Here is a 21,415-nt window from a genome sequence, read left to right on the forward strand (position 1 = left end):
ACACACTGAGTCTGTTTCCCATACCACCCTCCTTACCTCAATCAGCAAAATACACTTAGCTCTGGCCTTCATGGGAAGGAACTCCGCGTACAGCGTCACCCTGGGAAAGCAGAGAGACAGGAAGAAAGTTAAGGTCGGGACTGAGTAAGAGGGCTGCCACCGCTTTCTGAATTTCTAGGCCAATATTCCTCCGAGGGTGGTCTGTGGACCACTTACTTTGGAATTTCCTAGGATGACGGCTAAGGTCATAGATCCCTAGGCCCCACCCCAAACCCTTGGGAACAGACTCTCAGGGGTGGGGTTCTGGCATCTGCATTAACTCACTCCCCTCATGATTCTCAAATTTAGAACTGCCGACACAGAGCCCTACCCACAACCCAGCAAATATAGGAGAAAATAGGGTAGTGCGACAATGGGCAACTTCAATCTGGAACATTATTCGGGTTTTTCCCTATTATTCACGTCCTGAACAGTCTTCAAGAGTCCAGGCCTTTCATTCTGTAGGATGCTCCTCCTCTTAAGTCCATCTGCTGTCTCCCTGTGACCAGACTCAGGCCATGTTTTCTTGGCCAAGAACCCCGCAGAAATGATACTAAGCTCCTTCCAGTGCCTCACATCAGGGCCATATGGTGTCAACTCATCTCATCACTGGTGACATTAACCTTCATCACTGGCTCAAGATGGTGTCTGACAGATTTCTCCACCCTAAAGTTATCCTTTTTCCATCTGGGATTACTTTGCGGGGAAAAATTCAGAGATTATGCCAATATCCGGTTCTCCCTAGAACCTCTACCCATCAGCTTCGGTATCCCACCCATGGACGATACCTGCCTGAATCAACACTACTATGATGGTAACAGGTGGTATTTTTTTAATTTCCATTGTTCCTTCTACATTTAGAATGGATATTCTACTGTAAGGAGGAATTTCCCTTTTCCCCTGTATCTATCTATCTATCTACCTACCTACCTACTCATTCAGCAAATCAGTATGAACTTGTAGATTCCTATTTTATTCAGTGGGTTGTAACCCACTGCTACCATTATTCTTCTGATGCTCAAACTGTCCCAGATCTGACCATTGGAAGACTTTTTTTTTTAATTTTTAAAAAAATGTTTATTTTTGAGACCGCGAGAGAGGCAGAGCACCAGCGACGGAGGGGCAGAGAGAGAGAGGGAGACAGAGAATCCAAAGAAGGCTCCAGGCTCTCAGCCAGCAGCACAGAGCCCAACGTGGGGCTCGAACCCACAAACCATGAGATCATGACTTGAGCCGAAGCTGGACGCTTAACCAATTGAGACACCCAGGTGCCCCTCGTTGGAAGACCGTTTAAACCAATCCTTATGTCTCTTTTCCATGCCTCCATCATTCCTTGAACTCTTCTTTACTTTCTGGCACAACAAGATGTCCAAACTCATGGGGTGTTTTCCTGGTCCCAGCCACGGCGTCAGCCATTTTTCTAAGAGGTTCTGGTTCCTTTTGGTAGAAGACGGTATTTAGAAACCAAATACTGATGTCAGTGTGCTCATTGCTGCTGGGCTGTCGTTGCTTCTAGGCCTTCTCAGTGGATGCAGCTAAGAGATCTGTCTCTCTATCATCTATCTTGGTCTCTCCATTTCTCTCTGTCCACATGCGCTCCATACACCCACATGTTTCTATATCTATCTGTGTATATATATTCTTAAAAAACGAGTTCTTACTGATACTTTCGATTCCAGTCCAACCAGAAGGTTAGGGTTCTTTCTAACCCTCCTGGGTTTCCATGTTTATAATTCCCTTCTCCGACATTGAGACACGGGGGCCTCATTCTCCTCAATATATTTCTTATTTGCTCAATCAACTTATTGGTTTGCTGAATGTAACGAACGTCCTAACTGCATCGACCCCTCCATCTACTACATTCGTGCCCCTTCCTCTGCCTTCCACTTCCTCAGCCGCCGGCCACGCTGGGAAGAGAAGGAAACTTCTAAACGACTTCCCCATGCTGCCTTCCAACTTGTTAGGAAGAGCAGGCTTTCTTTCCCCACATCTCCCACCTAAGTCAAGCATCGGAGCTACTAGATAGCGTCATGTGACTCTTCTGGCTCCTCATAAGGGAGGCCGGGGAGAGAGAGGCTCATTTCCATTAACCCTTTTGAGGCAGATGGATGCTGGTGACCCATCCAGGTCTCCTGGGATGCCCCTTTACTAGTTCATGTCCAACTCCCAGCTGCTGCTGCTAATGCTGCAACCGTCTTCTGGGATTGCTCTTGAGCAACTGTGGCTGCCTCACCAGAGAAGTGTCTAGGAGTTACAACCCTTCTCCCCAGGACAGACTGGTATGTGCTTACAAAAGTCCCGTTCCATTGCATCAAGGTAGGACAGACCTTGTGGAACAAAGAACACTCCTGAGTTTCCTGTGGGATCAGCCCGAGTCTCGACGTCACCAGAAACCATACTTTTGCTTAACTTCTTCCTTTCAACATTATTGCCTCTTTCACGGTTTTACGGGCTTCCAAGAGCATTCCTTAAATAAATCACTTATACAAGAATCTCTGACTAACCTCTGCTTCTATGGAACCTCTGCTGCTACGAATGACGTCCTTCCCTGCATAACATCTAACATTTTGAAAGTTGGTCTTAGCAATACCATTGAGATTTAGGAACAGTTCTATCGCCAGTAGAAGTCCTTCTCAGAATAATGATAAAAGGACACCTCTGTCCAGAGAAGGAAGAATTCTTAGGAGCCTCAGAGGAAAGGTTAGGGCTTTAGTAGTTCAGGTATATACACTCTATTTAGAAAAAAGTATGAAGAAAAGGCAATGTCATCTAGTTCATTTCACAGTATAAGTATTCTAGTATATTCTCTCTGTCTTGATCTTCTGTCTTTATCCCTCTTTCTCAATCTCTCTCTCTAGCTAAGATCATACTCAAGAATTTTGAACCTAGGGCACCTGGCTGGCTCAGTCAGTTAAGCATCCGACTTCAGCTCAGGTCATGATCGCCCGGTCAGTGAGTTTGAGACCCATGTAGGGATCTGTGCTGACAGCCAGAGCCTGGAGCCTGCTTCGGGTTCTGTGTCCCCCTCTCTCTCTGCCCGTCCCTGCTGGTGCTCTGTCTCACTCTGTCTCTCAAAAATAAATGTTAAAAAAATTTTTAATAAAAAAATAAAAAAAGAATTTTAAACCTTACTTTTCATTGATTTATAAATAGCATTACCATACCACTTAAAACCCTCTTACACACATATATTCCATCACATGCATGAACCATACGTTTCTTTTTTTTTACATTTTTTTTTAACGTTTATTCATTTTTGAGAGATGCAGAGAGACAGAGTGTGAATGGGGGAGGGTCAGAGAGAGAGAGAAAGACACAGAATCCGAAGCAGGCTCCAGGCTCTGAGCTGTCAGCACAGAGCCCTACGTGGGGCTCGAACCCACCAACCGTGAGATCACGACCTGAGCCAATGTCGCTTAACCGACTGAGCCACCCAGGCGCCCCTGAACCATATATTTTCTTGATAATAGCTACCTTTTATTGAGGACCTACTACATGCCAAGTATTCTTCTAGATGTTTTACATGAATTATCTCAGTAAGCATCTCAAATAAATGGGGTAGATAATTATAATCCTCTGTATGTGTGTACGTATTTTTTTTTAAGTTTTAAAAAGCTTATTTATTTATTTTGAGAGAGAGAGAGAGAGGCAGGGAGGGGCAGAGAGAGAGGGAAAGAGAGAAAATCGCAAGCAGGTTCCACGCTGCCAGCGCAGAGCCCGATGCGGGGCTCGAGCCCACAAAGCGCGAGACCATGACCTGAGCCGAAATCAAGAGTCGGCAGCTTAACCAACCGAGCCACCCGGGTGTCCCTGTGTGTGTGTACTTTTGATTCTCATTTTCATTTCCAGATCTATCTACGTTAGATAAATTGTTAGTTGACCAGGATCACGCAGCTAGTAAGTCAGTAAGTAGGAGAGCCAAAATTCTCACCCACATCTGTCTATAGCTTCTAGCCCACCAACCACTTCCTCATTTGGATGGTTTCACGACGATAAACGACACTTCAGTGAACGTCGTCAGGCTGAAGACATTTTGGTCTGCACGTGGTTTCCTTAGGCTAGGCCCGTGCTAAATAGAATTTGTGTCAAAGCCTATGCGTATTTTGGGGCGCCTGGGTGGCGCAGTCGGTTAAGCGTCCGACTTCAGCCAGGTCACGATCTCACGGTCCGTGAGTTCGAGCCCCGCGTCGGGCTCTGGGCTGATGGCTCAGAACCTGGAGCCTGTTTCCGATTCTTGGAGCCTGTTTCCGATTCTCTGTCTCCCTCTCTCTCTGCCCCTCCCCCGTTCATGCTCTGTCTCTCTCTGTCCCCAAAAAAATAAATAAACGTTGAAAAAAAAAAAAAAGCCTATGCGTATTTTGAAGGCTTTTGATATATATTGCCAGAGTGGTCCCCCCCAAACTCGTTCTAGTGTATATGCCCACAAGTACCTCGCTCAGCAAAAACCATCAGGAATCTCATTTAACTCAGCTCTGAGAACGGGGACCCAGATTCTAGTGGTTGCAGAGGTCACAGCGGTTACCACGGATGATTTCTTGGACACATCATGCTCTTCTCCGTACGGTGTGCTTACATTGTTCAAAAAAAAAATCGATAATAATAATAATAAATACTACTAATAAAGCGAGAAGCATGTTCACCTTTCCTCCATCACAGGAACGTTCAACAACTAACTGTGAAACTGTGTCGTGGCATGTTCCAGGGGGCAGAGCTATTCCTGTCCTTCGATGTCAAGGATTTCTTCTTATCATGAAGCTATAAGCACAGAGTCTTTTTATTTCTTTTTACATTTTTTTAGTTGAAGCAGCAGCACCTCACGAATGCATTTTCGTTTAAGACAAGTTAGCAACACACAAGTATACAGAGTAGATGATGCCTCCTCCTCTTCCCCATTGCCCCTACTTCCCTTCCATTCCCCCCGAAGCCATAACTACCGGGAGCCTGCTTTGCAAACTTCCAGCCCCTTCTCTAGTTAAATAAATAAATGCAAGCAATGTTATCTTTTTTTCTTCCCTTCCTTTCCTTCCCTCTTCCTCCCTTCCTCTCTCCCTCCTGTCCTTCCTTTCTGTCCTCCCTACTTCCTTTCTCCCCTTCCTTCCTTCCTCTTTCCTCCTTCCTTCCTTCCCACATGCAGCATACTGTCCAAGTTCAACCCATACAAATGCCCGACTTTTCCAACTTCCTTGTCAATACAGTTTTCCACCTGCCACTTCCTGCAACTCTATGCTGAGTGCTTTCTTTGGTTATTTAAAAAAAGTTTTTTTTCATGTTTTATTTTATATGTGAGAGAGAGAGAGAGAGAGAGAGAGAGAGAGAGAGAGAGAGAGCATGAGCAGGGGAGGGGCAGAGGCTCCAGGCTCTGAGCTGTCAGCACAGAGCCTGACGCGGGGCTCGAACCCACAAGCAGTGAGATCATGACCTGAGTGGAAGGCGGACGCTCAGATGACTGTTCCAGGCGCCCCTCTCTGGTTATTAAGGCTTGCTCTGCCAACCTCAGTGGCAGACGAGGAGTCTAGTTTGCCAAGGAATTTAAACTTCCCAGGGGCAACTCTCAACAAATGACGTTTCCCTCTCCCTTAAACGGGACAATCTGGAGACGTGGGTTGCAGAATCTCCCAGAGTAAACTATTTGCTCTAGCTTCTCTGTGTCAGGATCTGCTTTCAATAAGACATTTGGGAAGCCTTCCCATGTTAATATTCGCGGGTCTACTGCATTATTTTTAAACAGCGGCAACCCTGTTGATTAATGCTCTGATCGTTTTCAATTTCTTGTCTTTGCCTCGTATGGCACAAGAAACCTCTTTTCCTGTAATTGTCGTGCTCCCCATTTGGCCATTATTTATAGTGGTTCATGATGAAAATGAGCTGTTTGACCTCCATCCCAAGTGTAGGGATTATTACAATCACACTGAAAAATAAAAGAACGAGCAGTGAAAGCAGCAATGCCAAGAAGCAGTTGACGGTGGCGTGAAAAAAATTCCCACCGAAAATCCTCAGAATGTATAGCCCTTGGCAGTTAGAGACTTACCATTTGGATCACGTGCTTGGAAAGAAGGGACCTGTGATCTCCCTTTGCCGTTTCTGCTTGGTCTTAAAGAGAAACCGCAGTGCTAAGGGTGGGTTTGTTCAAGTTCCACCTAGACGAGAATCTGAAGAATCTTCCGGAGACCTTGCAAGGTGGAACAGATGGGCAGCGACCTGGAGTATTAATCTTGAAGAGCAGCTAACACACAAGCAGGGTGCCAGTTAAGGCAGGTGTCCAGCTCATTCTCCTAGCTAAGTGGCATTTCTACCGAAATAACACAGCACCCTCTGCTGGAAATAATAAACGTTCTACCCTGGGGCCAGCCTGTCTCTTCCATATATTTTCTGTGTATTTTGCAATTAGTGGCAATGATCATTTAAAAAAAATTTTTTTAAGATTTATTTTTGAGAGACAGAGAGAGACAGAGCATGAGCGGGGGTGGGGAGGGGCAGAGAGAGAGGGAGACACAGAATCCGAAGCAGGCTCCAGGCTCCGAGCTGTCAGCACAGAGCCCAACGTGGAGCTTGAACTCACGGACTGTGAGATCATGACCTGAGCCGAAGTCGGACGCTTAACCGACTGAGCACCCCCCCAGACACCCCCTCCAGTCTTAATTAAAGGGAATAGAAACTTCTCTGAACCTCGAGTTCTACCTCTCCAGAATCATCTCCAAATCACTATCACGGACCCAGTGGACATTAATGATTTATCAGCATCTTCTGAGAGCTTTGGCATTAGATGGGCCTGGATTTGAACCCAGTTTCTCCATGCGGCAGATGGTTTGCACGAGGCGCCCCCCCCCCCCCGCTCTTTTCCCTCCCTGTGTCTTGCTCCCTTGCAGATCACCTCCATGCAAAGTCTGTTTCCTCATCCCTTGAATCTGGGCGTTGAGACTCGCTCTTGATCAATAGGACGTTGCAGAAGTGATCTTGTGCCTTGGGCCTCAAGACGCTTTACGGCTTTTGCATCCTCACTCGGACCCCTACCCGGGTGCCACGTGACCACGTGACCAGCTGCCTGGGCTGGCCAGCCGGAGTTTGAGAGACTTGTGGAGCGTCGATGAATCAGCTGTGGCCATGCTAGCCTGGCCAGCCCCCATCCAATTCACCAGTTGGCTAGACACACATGAGGGAGCCCCACCGAGCCCTGAACAACCCAACTGCCCAGCTGCAGAACCCTGAGCTCAGTAAACTGTCGTTAAGCCACAAATGTTGGGGTGGTCTGTTACAAAGCAAGAAGTAACTTCATACTCCCCTCAATAGCCATTTAGCCTTAAACACGTCACTTGTGATCTCGATCTCCAAGCCTGTTTTCTCATCTGTCCCTTGCCCTTGGTAAACACTCAGTGGACGTTACTATGATCATCATTATCATTTAAGAAAATGTTTTTTAAATGTTTATTTTTGAGAGAAAGAGAGAGTGGCAGAGAGGGACAGAGAGGGAGACAGAGTGCAAGCAGGGGAGGAGCAGAGAGAGGGGGAGACACAGAATCCGAAGCAGGCTCCAGGCTCTGAGCTGTCAGCACAGAGCCAGATGCGGGGCTCGAACTCACGAACCGTGAGATATGACCTGAGCCGAAGTCGGACGCTCAACCGACTGAGCCACGCAGGCGTCCCATCATCATTGTCGTTATTAATGTTACAACAGTAACATTATCTCCAAGGACCAACATAAATGCTTACCTTGGGGGAAGGAATAAAAGAAAGAAGAAAAAGAGAGAGGGGGAGCCTGGCTGGCTCAGTCGGTAGAGCATGTGACTCTTGATCTTGGAGTTGTGAGTTCAAGCCCCGGGTTGGGGACTATAAAATTTAAAACAAATTAGGGGCTCCTGGGTAGCTCAGTAGATTAAGCATCTGACTCTTGATTTTGGCTCAGGTCATGATCTCGCGGTTTGTGAGCCCGAGTACTTTTTCCAGCTCTGTGCTGACAGTGGGGCACCTGCTTGGGATTCTCTCTCTCCCTCTCTCTCTGCCGTTCCCTCGCTCACACTCTCTCTCAAAATAAATAAACATTAAATTTTTTTTTAATTATAAAAATAAAAAGAAGGAAAGAAGGAAGCATACAAAAAACACACATCAGGGCAGAGGGATGGGCTCTTTATTAATAATATAGTCTGCAGATAAGATGATGGATGTTAATTAAACGTATTGAGGTGATCATTTTGCAAGATATGTAAGTCAAGGCATTATAGTGTAAGCCTTGAATATATATATAGTGCTGGATGCCAATTATACCTCACTAAAACCGAAAGAACAACAATTTTTTAGTCTCAAATAATATCATTTGTATTTACACTAATAATTCGTTGTAGGGACTTCTGCTTGTTGAATTTTTAAAAATTACACAGCAAAATCTTACCCATTTGTTTTGCGAGGTGGTGCAAAGCCTAAGCGATGGGAAACTCTGAGTTACACTGAATTACGTAAAAATATCTTCAACGAGGCGGCGCCTGGGTGGCCCAGGTGATGAAGCATCTGACTCTTGATTTTGGCTCCGGTCATGACCTCACGGTTCGTGGGATCGAGCCCCGAGTCGGGTGCCTGCTTGGGATTCTCTCTCTCCCTCTCTCTGTCTCTGGCCCTTCCCTGCTTGCATTTGCTCGCTCTTTCTCTCTCTCTCCAAATAAATAAATGAACACTGAAAATAATCTTCAACTAAGAAAAAAATCTTCAACTAAATGTTTCCAAATAATGAACTTAAGGGAGACATTTTTAGAACTACTTAAGAGCATCGCATAATTAAGGCATGATTGTTTTTATGTAAATGGATAGAACCAAGGTGCTGGGAAGCCAATGGCTCTCTTGGGTGACTAAATATTTCTTCTGTCATTTTGTTTCTGTTTTTTCTTTGCTCCCCTCATGTCCCAAAGAGCCATGGAGTGGAGTATTTAGGAGAATATATTCGCAGTGTCAAAAGGGATGTTTAAATACGAGCCCTGCCATTTGTTAGCTATGTGACCTTGGGCAGGTTACTTCATCATCTTTTAAAGTTTTACTTATTTATTTCGAAAGAGAGAGAGAGAGAGCCAGCGTGCAGGAGAGGAGCAGACAGACAGAGAATCCCAAGCAGGCTCCGGGCCGTTTGCACAGAGCCCAACGTGGGGCTGGGGCTCACAAACCTTGAGATCATGACTTGAGCCTAAATCCAGAGTCGGATGCTTAACTGACTGAGCCACCCAGGTGCCCCATGTTACTCAGTTTTTTCAAAGCCCTAGTTTTCTTATCTGCACAATGGGGATAACAATATCTATGCTTTGAAGTTCTGTGAGTTTTAAAATGGTCATGTGGATCAAAAGCACATGGTCTGGAGTTTGGGAAGTAGTCATAGCTCAAGAAACAAACAGAAGGGCTGTGGTCGCATTAAGTAAATGAACAGCTAAACGGGAGGCGTGACATTTGGGGGGTGGGGGTCGGGAGCAGCCAGGCAATCTGAGGACCCCCACGACATAAGGGTAAGGGGTAAAGGCCCAGCTGCTCTGTGTCCTTAATTTTATCCCCTGGTGTCCTGTCCTCTCTCCCTGAAGATCTCTCCCCTTTGCATTTTTAGGAGGTGATTTTTCTCTCTGCTAGTTACTCTGCCATTGGAATCCTGTCTGCCTACAGTCTTCCAGAGGCTCCTCAAAATGTCTGGTCGGCTGATGGCACCCTTTTCTTGCTTTCCAGCACTGTTAAGGATCTATTCTATTTCTCACGCCTTTTGTGACACTTCCAGAAAACGTGGAGAAGGAGAAGGAGGAAAATGGCGCCTCTCACCCCACCACTCCAAACAAGAACCACGTTCTGAATACTTAGCTCCTTTCCCTCCCCTCTGATGGGAAGAAAGTCCGGGTAGCCATTTGGAGACTGGTTCTGCCATCATCCACCTGAGCATCCCTGAGAAAGGAATTTAATGTGTACCTGTGTGAGTGCGTTCCTTCCAGCCACTGGGGGAAAACTGTTCCTTAGTCAATGAATGGCTCATGAATGGGGCAGTGGCTGCGTCCGCAGAAAGTCCTGGGGTTGGTCCAGATGTGGAGGACATCGGCCACAAGCCCCTGCCAGCCCAGATTTATGGGCTTGGCTTAATGGTTTCTGCCTCAAGTTCTAGTGGCTTTGAAACCCATCCGAGGTCCAGGAGTGTATGTCAAATGCCTACTCTGCAGAGCCCTGGAGGGATCGATAATGAATAGGGAGGGAAGGGCTGAGAACTGAGAGCCACTCACTGCCCTTCCAGCCACGAAGTGGCAGAAAGAGTCTGGGGATTAGCTCCCAGGCTAAATCCCATGTGGTCACATCTTCTGTCCCCATTTATTCTTTCCATAAGTACCCAATGAGTCCAACATCCATCACGCGGACACCTGAGCTTCTCACCAAAGTCTTTGGCAGACCAGACACATGCTGCCATTCACTAAGTGCTCTGCTGGGCACTGTCCCGGGCACTTCACGTGTGTTGTCATTTAATATTCTAAGTGACCCCCGTGAGGTAGGTATGCTATCATCCTCATCTGAGAGATGAAGAAGTTGAGGCGGAGAAAGGTCTAGTGACTCGCCTAGGGGCACACGGCTATCACGGCAGAGTCAGGATGCGAATCTGGTGACCAGGACCTAAGCCGTTCTACCTCAGTGTTAGCACGACCCTTCTAGAGCCCCTCTCCCAGCCGTCCCCCATCGTGATACTCAACGGGCCCAAGGAGTCAACCAGTGAACTGTTAACCCACCAGAGGCAATGGCCACACCCTCACGCACCAAAGCCAATCTTGCTAGTTTGGCGGCTGAAGAGCCAGTCGGCCAGCAGCAGAGACCAACGCAGAGCCCCCAGGGTGGAACCATCCCATGTCACAACATAAAAGTTAGTTATATTGGACATCTCCCATTTTGGAAGGAGCAGTGACTCATCCTGACTGGAACTGGCACATATTCTGGGTATTGGCTTGCCTCTCCTGCCAGCACCATTATCTGAGGGCTTTCGGGGTATTTGACTCATTGACACAGAATCCCACGTAATAGTGCTTGAGACCTAGGAAGCTGATACATATCAAAGAAGATATAGCAGCAGGTATATGACCATGGAATCCACGGGTCCTGTCATATCTTGTGCCACCTTGAAGGTGGTGGCCTGAGAGAGGGATGGAAGAGCCTCTTGAAGGTGCCACGGAGGCATCGGCTTGGAGATGATGCCCGGTGAGGATAGGTTACTGTCTTCCAGGACACAACACAACCTTAAATCAATGCCCATCGCATGGTGCTATGCAGAAAGGATACATCGTTCTGAACTCAAAGGGTTGAAGGAGGAATTTGTACTTCCCCTACCTGTGGGTTTAGAGGTCCTGGTTCCCAGAGAGGGCATGCTTCACCCGCTGGGGGACACCACAAGAACCCCGTCAGACTTCAAGCAATGTCTGCCACCTAGTAACTTTGGATTCCTTGTGTCAAGAAAGAGAGTCAGCATTCTGCCTGAGCAATGGGGCATCGGGAGGTGGTATGGCTACTGTTATCTGATGGGGCACCCAGGCGATACACTGGACATCTCTTGGTAATCCCCTGCCCGATTTTGATATTCAATGGACAGGCAGCAGCTACGGCCTGGGTCGGGCACGGTGACTCAGGCATAGGGTCTGGACCACTCTGCCAGGGAAACCATCTCGATCAGCAGAAGTGCTGGCCCAAGGCGAGGGGAACCTGCAACGAGTAGCGGGAGAGGGAGACACTCGGCCTCAGTTGGAGGCCAGCAGCGATAGCAGATGACGGTAGGTTGTCCCACCAGCCATGGGACATGATCTTTTCAGGGAAAAGACCAACCAGAATCCTGGAGAAACTGTTCCCAGATGGGGTGAAATTATATGCAGCAAGTGGATCTAATAGGTGCAAGGGGTGGACTGTCGTGGATGCTGTGATGTGACCACCTAGGCTCCCCCTTCTGGACTGCCACACACAATCCCCTGGAATGACCAGAAATGTTACCTGCTAAGAGCTCAGAATTGAGTCCCTTGCAGGAATTACCTTAGCCCAAAGTAGCTGCCTTGCCCAAGATCGTGCTCCCTCCTTGAGAGCAGCCCACGTCCAACGTAGCTGATATGAGGGGGCAGAGGTCCAGCCCCGAAGCCTCAATCTGGGAAACTCTAAGGAGCCACCCTGGCTCTGGAACTCCTGCAGGATCAGCTGTACTCAACTCCTCCCTCTGCTCACTCACGGTTTTCTCACTCCCCTGCAGGTGCCGGTCTCAGTAACCACGTGCACACTACTCTCCATCTCACATTCTGTTCTCCGGGATCCCCACTTGTAACAGGGACCGTGTCTGTCTCGCTCACTGCTGTATCCCCAGCATCTAGTACAGGCCGGTGCCATAGTAGGTGCTCAAGAAATATTGGTTGAATGAATGGAATGAACTGGTCCTGTGTGAAATTTCCCTAAGTTATTGCAACAGGAATTATCATTCTTTACCTCCAACCCATCCTACCCACCATTGCCAGATTAACATTTCCAAAGTGCCCCCCCTGCTCAAGAACTCTCAGTGGCTCCCCACTGCCTGTAGACAAGCCCTTTGGCCTGGCATTCAAGACTTTTAGCAAACTTGCCCTGGTCTACCTGTCCAACCGCAGCTTTCAATTCTTACATATCTCACCCCAACTTGCTAACCAGAATGGGCCTTCCAAGGAATTAGCCTTCCTCAGACTCAGGTACGGCTTCCTCTTTTCCTTCAGATCCCTTCCTATGAAATATCCTGTATCTTCCCCAATCTGCCTCTGGGTATTTCAAAAAAAATAATTTTTTTAAATTTAAATTCAAGTTAGTTAACATACAGTGTAGCCTTGGTTTCACAAGTAGAACCCAATGATTCATCACTTACATACGACACCCAGTGCTCAACCCAAAAAGTGCCCTCCTTAATGCCCATCACCCATTTAACCCATCCCTCTCCCCACCGTCCCTCCAGCAACCCTCAGTTTGTTCTCTGTATTTAAGAGTCTTTTATGGTTGCATCCTTAATCGAAAGGCAGTACAATGCAATGGTTAGAGCCCAGGCTCTGGAGTTAGAGGAACTGAGTCCAGACTCTGGCCCTGCCTCTTCCTGCCTGTGTCACCTGGGGTAAATCACTCTACCTCTCTTTGGTTCAGTAAAATCTGTAAAAATCTGTAAAATGGGATGAATAATACAATTCACCAGGGTGCCTGGGCAGCTCAGTCGGTTGAGCCACTCACGCTTGATGTCGGCTCAGGTCATGATCTCACGGTCCGTGAGTTCGAACCCCGCGTCGGGCTCCGTGCTGACAGCTCGGAGCCTGGAGCCTGCTTCCAATTCTGTGTCTCCCCTTCTCTCTCTTTGTCCCTCCCCCACTCGTGCTCTGTCTCTCTCTCTCAAAAATAGATAAAACATTTAAAAATTTTAAAAACCCAAAGATTTTCTCTCTCCCTCTCTCTCTGCCCCTTCCCTACTAGTGTGTGTGCATGCACGCTTGAGCTCTCTCTCTCAAAATAAATAAAAAAACAAAAAATAATAGAATTTACCCAAGAGATTTGACGGAATTAAATGAGATAATATGGTAAACCGTTTAGAATAGCACCTACCACTTAGTAAACGGTAAATTTTGGCCATTATCATCGTTTAGGTTGGGGTCAACGTACGTTGTCTATAAAGGGTCAGATAGCAAATACTGTCTCTGCAGAGATAACTTTGTTGCTGTATGGGAAAATGGGCACAGGTGATATGCAAATGACGGGTGTGGCTGTGTCCCAATAAAACTTTATTTATAAAAGCAGTCGGCAGGTCAGATGTAGCCCACAGGCCATCGTCTGCCAATCTCCCAGGGGAGAGGGACTTTTCCTACAACTGTGACTACTCTCACTACCTTAACCACAGCACCAACCAAACAACACTCAATTCACACATGGTTAGGCCCAGCTCCCCACCTCGTGCTTCGGTTGGAAGCGCGGAAGGGGGCCTCATGCGTGATGGTTAAGAGCACGGGCGGTGTAGGCAGACAGACTCGGGGTCTTAGCTCCACCACGTGCCACATGACTTGGGCAAATGATTTCACCCCCTGAGTCTTGGTTTCAACTATAAAAACGGAGCCTGCAATCACTTGATAGCATACCTCTCCTGGGGCTGTTGTGATGCGTCCAAGAGAAATGCCCAAGCAATGCTAGATCTCTTGTTTTTACTATTATTTCACATTTACGACTTTCCCGCTGCCGTGTTCTTCTTCGTTTTTTTTTTTTTTTAATCTTATTTTGAAGTACTCGCTACACCCAGTACGCGACTCAAACTTACAACCCCGAGATCAAGAGTCTCGCGGCCCAGCAACTGAGCCAGCCAGGCGCCCCTCGTGTGTTGCTTTTATATTGTCAATCATCACCATACTAATAATGGTAATTCTCTGGCTACGTCACGCCTCCTTGACACCAGAAGCCCTAGTGCGCCATCTCTGTGCCCCTCTGAGGCCATGAACGTAGTTGACTGGCTGCCCGGCTGGCTGGCCAGAGCTGGGTATTTACTTACGACTGGGGGACCCCTCCGATCCCGAAGCCCACCAGGCCCCGGAGCACCAGGATCCAGCTGTACACGGGGGCGAAAGCACTGAGGACGCCGTAGTACAGGGTCCAGAGCACGCTGATCTTCAGCCCCTGTGGGGAAGAAAGACACCAAGTCACAGGGCTGCTCCGTACCTCCAGGTCACGCGGCCCCGAGCATGTTAAAAGCCATCAATGATGTCATGCTAAAGGGTAACCCACACAACCGGGAGATCCAAGGGGTTTTCTGTGCGATGGGGCCAACCCCGGGGGGGGGGGGGCATGTGTGGGGAAACTGTGGGACATTCTCGGTTGTCTCAATGATCGGCATTTGATGTACACGGCCCTGAGACGTTAGATGTCCCCTCCCCCCCCCCCCCCCCCCCCGCCCCTGTGCCTGAGACTCCGTGCCTCCGGTCCTGTATCCTGCACCGTCCCAAGCTGAATTTTCGACCTGACCGTCACACAGGTGAAAACTACCATTATCTTCACCTTGACCGTCACTGTATTTTATATATAAATAAGATGGGGGGGGGGGGGGAGGACAGAGTTTGCACACACACTTAATTTTGCAGGAATGAGGCTTCTAGGTAAATCAAAGGAAGTCGGTATGTGGCTGTATCTGGAACTTTACACAATTGTTCATCATTTCAGAAAGCCGAGTTGTCCATGGCAACGCTCCATATGGTATTTGAGTCACTGAGAGAACACTTCAGTATCCGTCTGCATTCACTGGGTTTCTATGTGTATCTATGAATAGACCCATCTAAACCTATTTCAAAATGTCAAATATAAAGAGAAAAGCAGCAACAAAATTCAATTACACACAAGCTTATTTATAACCAGGGACAAATGTTAACCACTTCCTTTTATTACCTAGGCAGCCGTACGTGCACCTTTCCATTGTGACAATAAATCCGATTTAATTACTTGCTGCCTTTAAACAAATTCTCTCTCCTGTCGCAGCTGGGGAATTATACCTGATTTCTTTTATCTTTTAATATTTTTTTTTAAAATTTTTTCAACGTTTTTTTATTTATTTTTGGGACAGAGAGAGACAGAGCATGAACGGGGGAGGGGCAGAGAGAGAGAGGGAGACACAGAATCGGAAACAGGCTCCAGGCTCTGAGCCATCAGCCCAGAGCCCGACGCGGGGCTCGAACTCACGGACCGCGAGATCGTGACCTGGCTGAAGTCGGACGCTTAACCGACTGCACCACCCAGGCGCCCCTATCTTTTAGTATTTTTATACACGATTTCTTTTTCAAGATTATGTGAGTGGCTATTTTATTTCTGAAATTATTTCTGGATAATTAAGGGGCATTATTAAAAGTTTTTATAACATTTTCTTTTTTTATTAAGAGTTTCTTAAATGTTTAGTTTTGAGAGGGGGGGGAGGGGCAGAGAGAGAGGGGGACAGAGGTTCTGAAGCAGGATCTGCACCGACAGCAGCAATCCCAGTGTGAGGCTAGAACTCATGAACAGCCTCAGAACCAACTGAGCCACCCAGGTGCCCCTATAACACTTTCTGAGTAAAAGGGACATTGTATTTGATGGGGTTGAGAACCTAGGCACACAATGCTGTAAGACAAACAGTGCATCTGCTGGGAATGTTACTCTTAGAGACTGAGAAAAAATTAAGGATGAATTCAACTTAAAATGGGATTTTAATTTTTAAAAAATATTTATTTATTTTTGAGAGAAAGAGAGAGAGAGAGAGGAAGAGAGAAAGTGAGGGAGGGGCACAGAGAGGGGGAGAGAGAATCCCAAGCAGGTTCCACACTGTCAGTGCCAAGCCCCACGTGGGGCTCGAACTCAAGGACGTGAGATCGTGACCTGAGCCAAAGGCGCTTAACCGACTGAGCCACCCAGGTGCCCCTAAAATAGGATTTTTATATCACACCAACACCGAAGGCGTTGTGGAGTCGAATGCGAATTTTACGTGGATTTTAGACCCGCAACATGGGGTCCAGGCAGGTCTCTTTCTGTAGCACTTCACCCAGACCCAGGTTTGAGTTCCCTCTCCTGTCCCCCTGGGGGAAAGCGTGAAGCACAGTGGTTTTAGCTTTAAAATTAAAATGGACAGGGGTGCCTGGCTGGCTCAGTCAGAAGGGCATGTGACTCTTGATCTTGGGGTTGTGAGTTCGAGCCCTGCGCTGGGTGTACAGATTACTTAAATAAATAAACTTAAAAAAAAATTAAAACTGGGGCGCCTGGGTGGCGCAGTCGGTTAAGCGTCCGACTTCAGCCAGGTCACGATCTCGCGGTCCATGAGTTCGAGCCCCGTGTCAGGCTCTGGGCTGATGGCTCAGAGCCTGGAGCCTGCTTCCGATTCTGTGTCTCCCTCTCTCTCTGCCCCTCCCCCGTTCATGCTCTGTCTCTCTCTGTCCCAAAAATAAATAAACGTTGAAAAAAAAAAATTAAAAAAAAAAAAAAAAAAAACACCTGCCAATCTCTTTTTAACAGACTGGGGCCGGGGGCTACCAGAACTGACTAGAATTTAGTAACAGTGGATTTTTTTTTCATTGTATTGTATTATTTACTTATTTATTTATTCATTTATTTTTAATTTTTTTAATGTTTATTTATTTTTGAGACACAAAGAGAGACACAGCGCAAGCAGGGGAGGGGCAGAGAGAGAGGGAGACAGAATCCGAAACAGGCTTCAAGCTGTCAGCACAGAGCCCAACACGGGGCTCGAACTCCCGAACTATGAGATCATGACCTGAGCCGAAATCCGAGGCTTCACAGACTGAGCCACCCAGGCGCCCCTTCACTGTAACCATGTTTGCAGATATTTCCTATTTACGCCTACTTAAATTTCCTATTTAAGACTCTCTATAAAGTTTCTTTTTCCAAAAACATGCATTTGAGGTGTTGTTTTTTTTTTTTTAAACAAAGTTGCTAATAAAGAACACTATTAAGTGCATACCAAAACAGGTGGGATAGGAATTAGGAAAGCCTAGGGAGCTCTGGATCTATTGCAACAATAATAAAGCCCCATTTCTGCTCCCCTAAAACCCATGACTGTGAAATCGGTACCTGCCACACATATGCTTACTTCCTTTCTTTTGGCTTAAGCTAATTTAAGAGGGGTTTGCTTCCTTGGAACCCAAGGCATCTTGAATCAGAAACAGGGTATCATTAGCAGCAGAGAAAATGAAAGGAAAGAAGGAAAACAGAAGGAGAAGAGGAGAGGGTAAGAGAAAAGGGCACCCAGGCTGGCACCTGCAAGCTAAGCCTCCCTCGAGGGACGACCCGGGAGCTGCGTTATCCCGCTGGGGTCACCGTGGGACCCCATGCTAGGCAGCAAAGACCTGCATGCTGACCTGTCCTGTGGGGTCACAGCACACTTGCAGCTGGCTCTGCACTGGCCCGCTGACACCAGAGCTTTCCAGCTGGCCAGGAAATGAGGGCTCAGCAACCCTTCGTGAATACCGTCAGGGCTACTGCAAAGGCACGAGCACTGCTCGGGACTCTGCAGAAACGTCTCCGGGCCTTGGAGCTTTTCGTTAACCTCACTTGTCATTCTGCCTAACATCTGTCCCGCCTTTCGGATCGTTGGCTTCTTCGTCTCCCTCTTCTCTCTCCTTTTCTTCCATACTCATTTATACTAAGCATCCCTTGTATGCCAAGCTCTACAGATAGAAGTATAGACATTACGCATCCGTTAGCTGGCTCATTCAATTATTCATTCAACAATAAGCGTATATCAAGCGCCTGCTGTATGCCAGACACTAGAGATAATGCTATATACATTCATTCATTCATTCATTCACTCATTCAATATACATGTAATGGGCACCTGCTGTGTGCCCAGAACTAAAGGTACTGTTATGCATCATTCATTCATTTGTTCAATACGCATATATGGAGCACTTGAGCGCCTGGCAGTCAAGATACTGTTATTCATTCATTCATCCCTTTGCCATGCATATATTGAGTGCCTGCTGTTTGCTAAACACGGGCCTTTGTCCCAGGCTACAGGGGACGTGGCAGTCAGAGTCTCTGACTTCACAGAACTCGGATTTGCATTTTGCAATTCATTGTCACGTCGTTAACACCGGGTCCTCGCGGGCGGCTGGTGGAAAGAGGCTGCTGTTTCCACTCCCACTTTACAAACCAGCGGCAGGGAGGGTCACAGTAGTCTAGCGATTTGTCCAAGGTCAGCAGAGTCAAAACTGGAGTCAGGGTTTCCAACCCCCAATGACAGGTTGTATTTCCAATGAGCCCCTCCCCTCCTCCTGGGCCTTTGGTGGTTCCCATTGCCTCTGACCAAGAACGTATGTGACAATATCATAGAGCAAAGGACAGGTGGGTCCGAGTGAACGCAAGAGACCTTGACCTGTCTTGTCGACCTCTACTCAGCTCTAGCCCAAAGTTGCCATCACGAAATGTGGACCCTGGGCTGCCGGATCGCCCAATTATCAAAAAAAAAAAAAAAAAAAAAACCCACCAAAAACAAAAAGCAAACAAACAAAAACAACTCCTTATTTTTATGCAAAATACATTTTTGAAACAGAGGCAACTGACTCCAAATCCTGTCCCCTATCGTACGGGTTAAATGAAACACCTGGGTAGGCCATACTGGGTTCATGGCTCAAGGGTTTACAGCCTGCAGCCTGCAAAGGCTTCAAGCTGCTGCTCCAAGGCTTAGGGTCTTACTGCCACTCGGGTTCTGGGTCTGCAACCGCCAAAAGGAGCCTGCTGATGTCATTGTCATGAGCACTGCTCAGCCTCGGAAGACCGTCTACTCGGCCCCCGGTGGTGTTCTCCAGTCATGTACAAGGACGGGGAAAACAGTCACGGGGCAAAGGGGCCTGGGGGTCCTCAAAATACGGGGATGAGAGGCCTGTTGCCTGCCTGTCGCCCTCCTTCCCCCCTTTACCTATAAATGACATAGAGGGCATGGACCTACAGCTTTTGAATTTTTTTTTTTTCATTTTAGTTGAGAGAGAGAGAGAGAGTGAGCGCCAGCGGGGGAGGGGGTAGAGGGAGAGAGAGAGAGAGAGAGAGAGAGAGAGAGAGAGAGTCCTAAGTGGGCTCCACTCTGAGTGTGGAGCCTGCCCAACACGGGGCTTGATCCCACGTCTCCGGGATCATGACCTGAGCCGAAATCAAGAGTCGGATGCTCAAGCGACTGAGCCACCCAGGCTGGATCTGTAGACTTTGAACCAGAGAGTGACCTGATCATATTCTAAATTGTGTTTTCTTCGAGTCACAGCCGATAATAGTTACCAGGGATCACGGGCTAAGCATGTGTTAGTAGACATCATTCTAAGTGCATTACATACATTTCTTACATAACCCTCCCTGCAATCCTCTGAACTCCTCCTCTTGTCAACCCTATTTTCCGGAAGGGGAAAATGGGGAAACTGAGGCTCCGAGAAGTGAAAAAACCTGCCTACGCCTCCCTCGCTCGACAGAAGGGGTGAAGCATGGGACTAGGAACCTGGGTGTGTATCTTCATCCCTGCGAGGCCACACGCCTGCAGCTGCCCTTCCTTTCTGCGGCTGCCACAGGCCCGCAGGGTGTAGAGACTTCTGTAGGAATCAAAGTGGCCCACTGAGTCCGAACCCCTTATGTGATTCCCCTGCAAAGTCATGGAGCAGACGCCCTCCCAGAAGCCTCCCAGCTGGGCGGAGGCAGATCAAGGAGCTAGGAGGAGATTCTTGGCGCTTGCTAAAGCTCGCCAGCTGCCCGGCTCACCCTCGGTTTCTGGAGGAGTTCTACAGAGGCTTTATAATTAGAACCTGATCCGTCCTCCCTGCGGTTGGGCCAGAATTCCACGCAGGGAGGAGGGGGCCCTGCAGTCTGGGGCGCTTTCTCTCCTCTCCGGTTGTGCCAGCTTTGTGTGGACCACTCTACCCAAGCTTCATCTCTTTGGAACGGATGAATGTCCAACTGGTCAACTGACTCCCGGGGGATAACTCAGTTATGTCTCCCAGCAGCCAAGGATGTGGACTCGAGCCAGACACACCTGCATTTTTAACACCGGCACTGCCACTTATCGGCACCCTGAACTTGGCAAATGATGGGAACACTGCCGGACATTTACGAGTTGCTTCCTCTGTGCCCAGACCTCTCGGTGCAAGGGCCCATTTACTCCTAGAACACCCCTGGGGAAGAGAGGCTATTTTTATCCCATGAAGAGAGGAGGAAACTGAGGCACGGGGAGGCTGAGTCACTTGCTCGGGGTCACGCAGCAGCCTGTCTGTGGAAGAGCCGGGATTGGAATCTTAGCAGTCAGATCTCAGAGCCCGTGCTCTCACGGGGATGTCACCTTAGCATTTCACGTGTCCCAGTGAGCGCTGGAGGTAAACAGGAAATTAGGGCGGAGCAGTCCCAGGCTATGCAATAAGTCGGTGAAGAATGAATTCTTCACGATACGGGCATTCTCTCTGGGCGCCTGGTTTCTCAGCCCTGGCACCCTTCCCATTCTGGACTTGGCAATTCATCGTGGTGTGGACTGTCCTCTGCACTTTGGGGTATCAAGCAGGATCTCTGACCTCTACTCACTAGATGCCAGGAGCACCCCTCCCCTGACTTGTGATAGCCACAAACGTCTCCAGACCTTGCTGAGGGTCCCCTGGGAGGAAGGGGGAGACAAAACCTGCCCACCCCCTCCCCCATTGAGAACTACTATTCTAGAAGTTGCCAAAATGTGTTCAGGACTCACAAGATTCAGTAAATGGCATTACTGAAAACCCACCTATGAATCTTTTAAAATTAAAAAAAAAAATTTTTTTTTTAATTTTCTTTTTTTTAATGTTTATTTTTGAGAGAGAGAGAGAGCGTGAGAGCAAGCATGAGCAGGGGAGGGGCAGAGAGAGAGAGGGAGACACAGAATCCGAAGCAGGCTCCA

General features: G+C 47.8%; 1 protein-coding gene across 1 annotated transcript in view; it reads right to left on the bottom strand.

Annotated features, from left to right (window-relative positions):
- The window catches only part of LOC123587446 (SV2 related protein), a 78,954-nt gene that overhangs the window by 22,800 nt on the left and 34,739 nt on the right, over positions 1 to 21,415 (bottom strand). The window contains exons 6-7 of the mRNA XM_045457209.1: positions 14,540 to 14,664; positions 37 to 100 (exon numbers count right to left, since the gene is read on the bottom strand). Coding sequence (XP_045313165.1) covers positions 37 to 100; positions 14,540 to 14,664 — 189 coding nt within the window. The remainder of the gene's footprint in view (positions 1 to 36; positions 101 to 14,539; positions 14,665 to 21,415) is intronic.

This window comes from Leopardus geoffroyi, chromosome D3 (genome assembly GCF_018350155.1).
Source record: "Leopardus geoffroyi isolate Oge1 chromosome D3, O.geoffroyi_Oge1_pat1.0, whole genome shotgun sequence".
Taxonomy (NCBI): Eukaryota; Metazoa; Chordata; class Mammalia; order Carnivora; family Felidae; genus Leopardus; species Leopardus geoffroyi.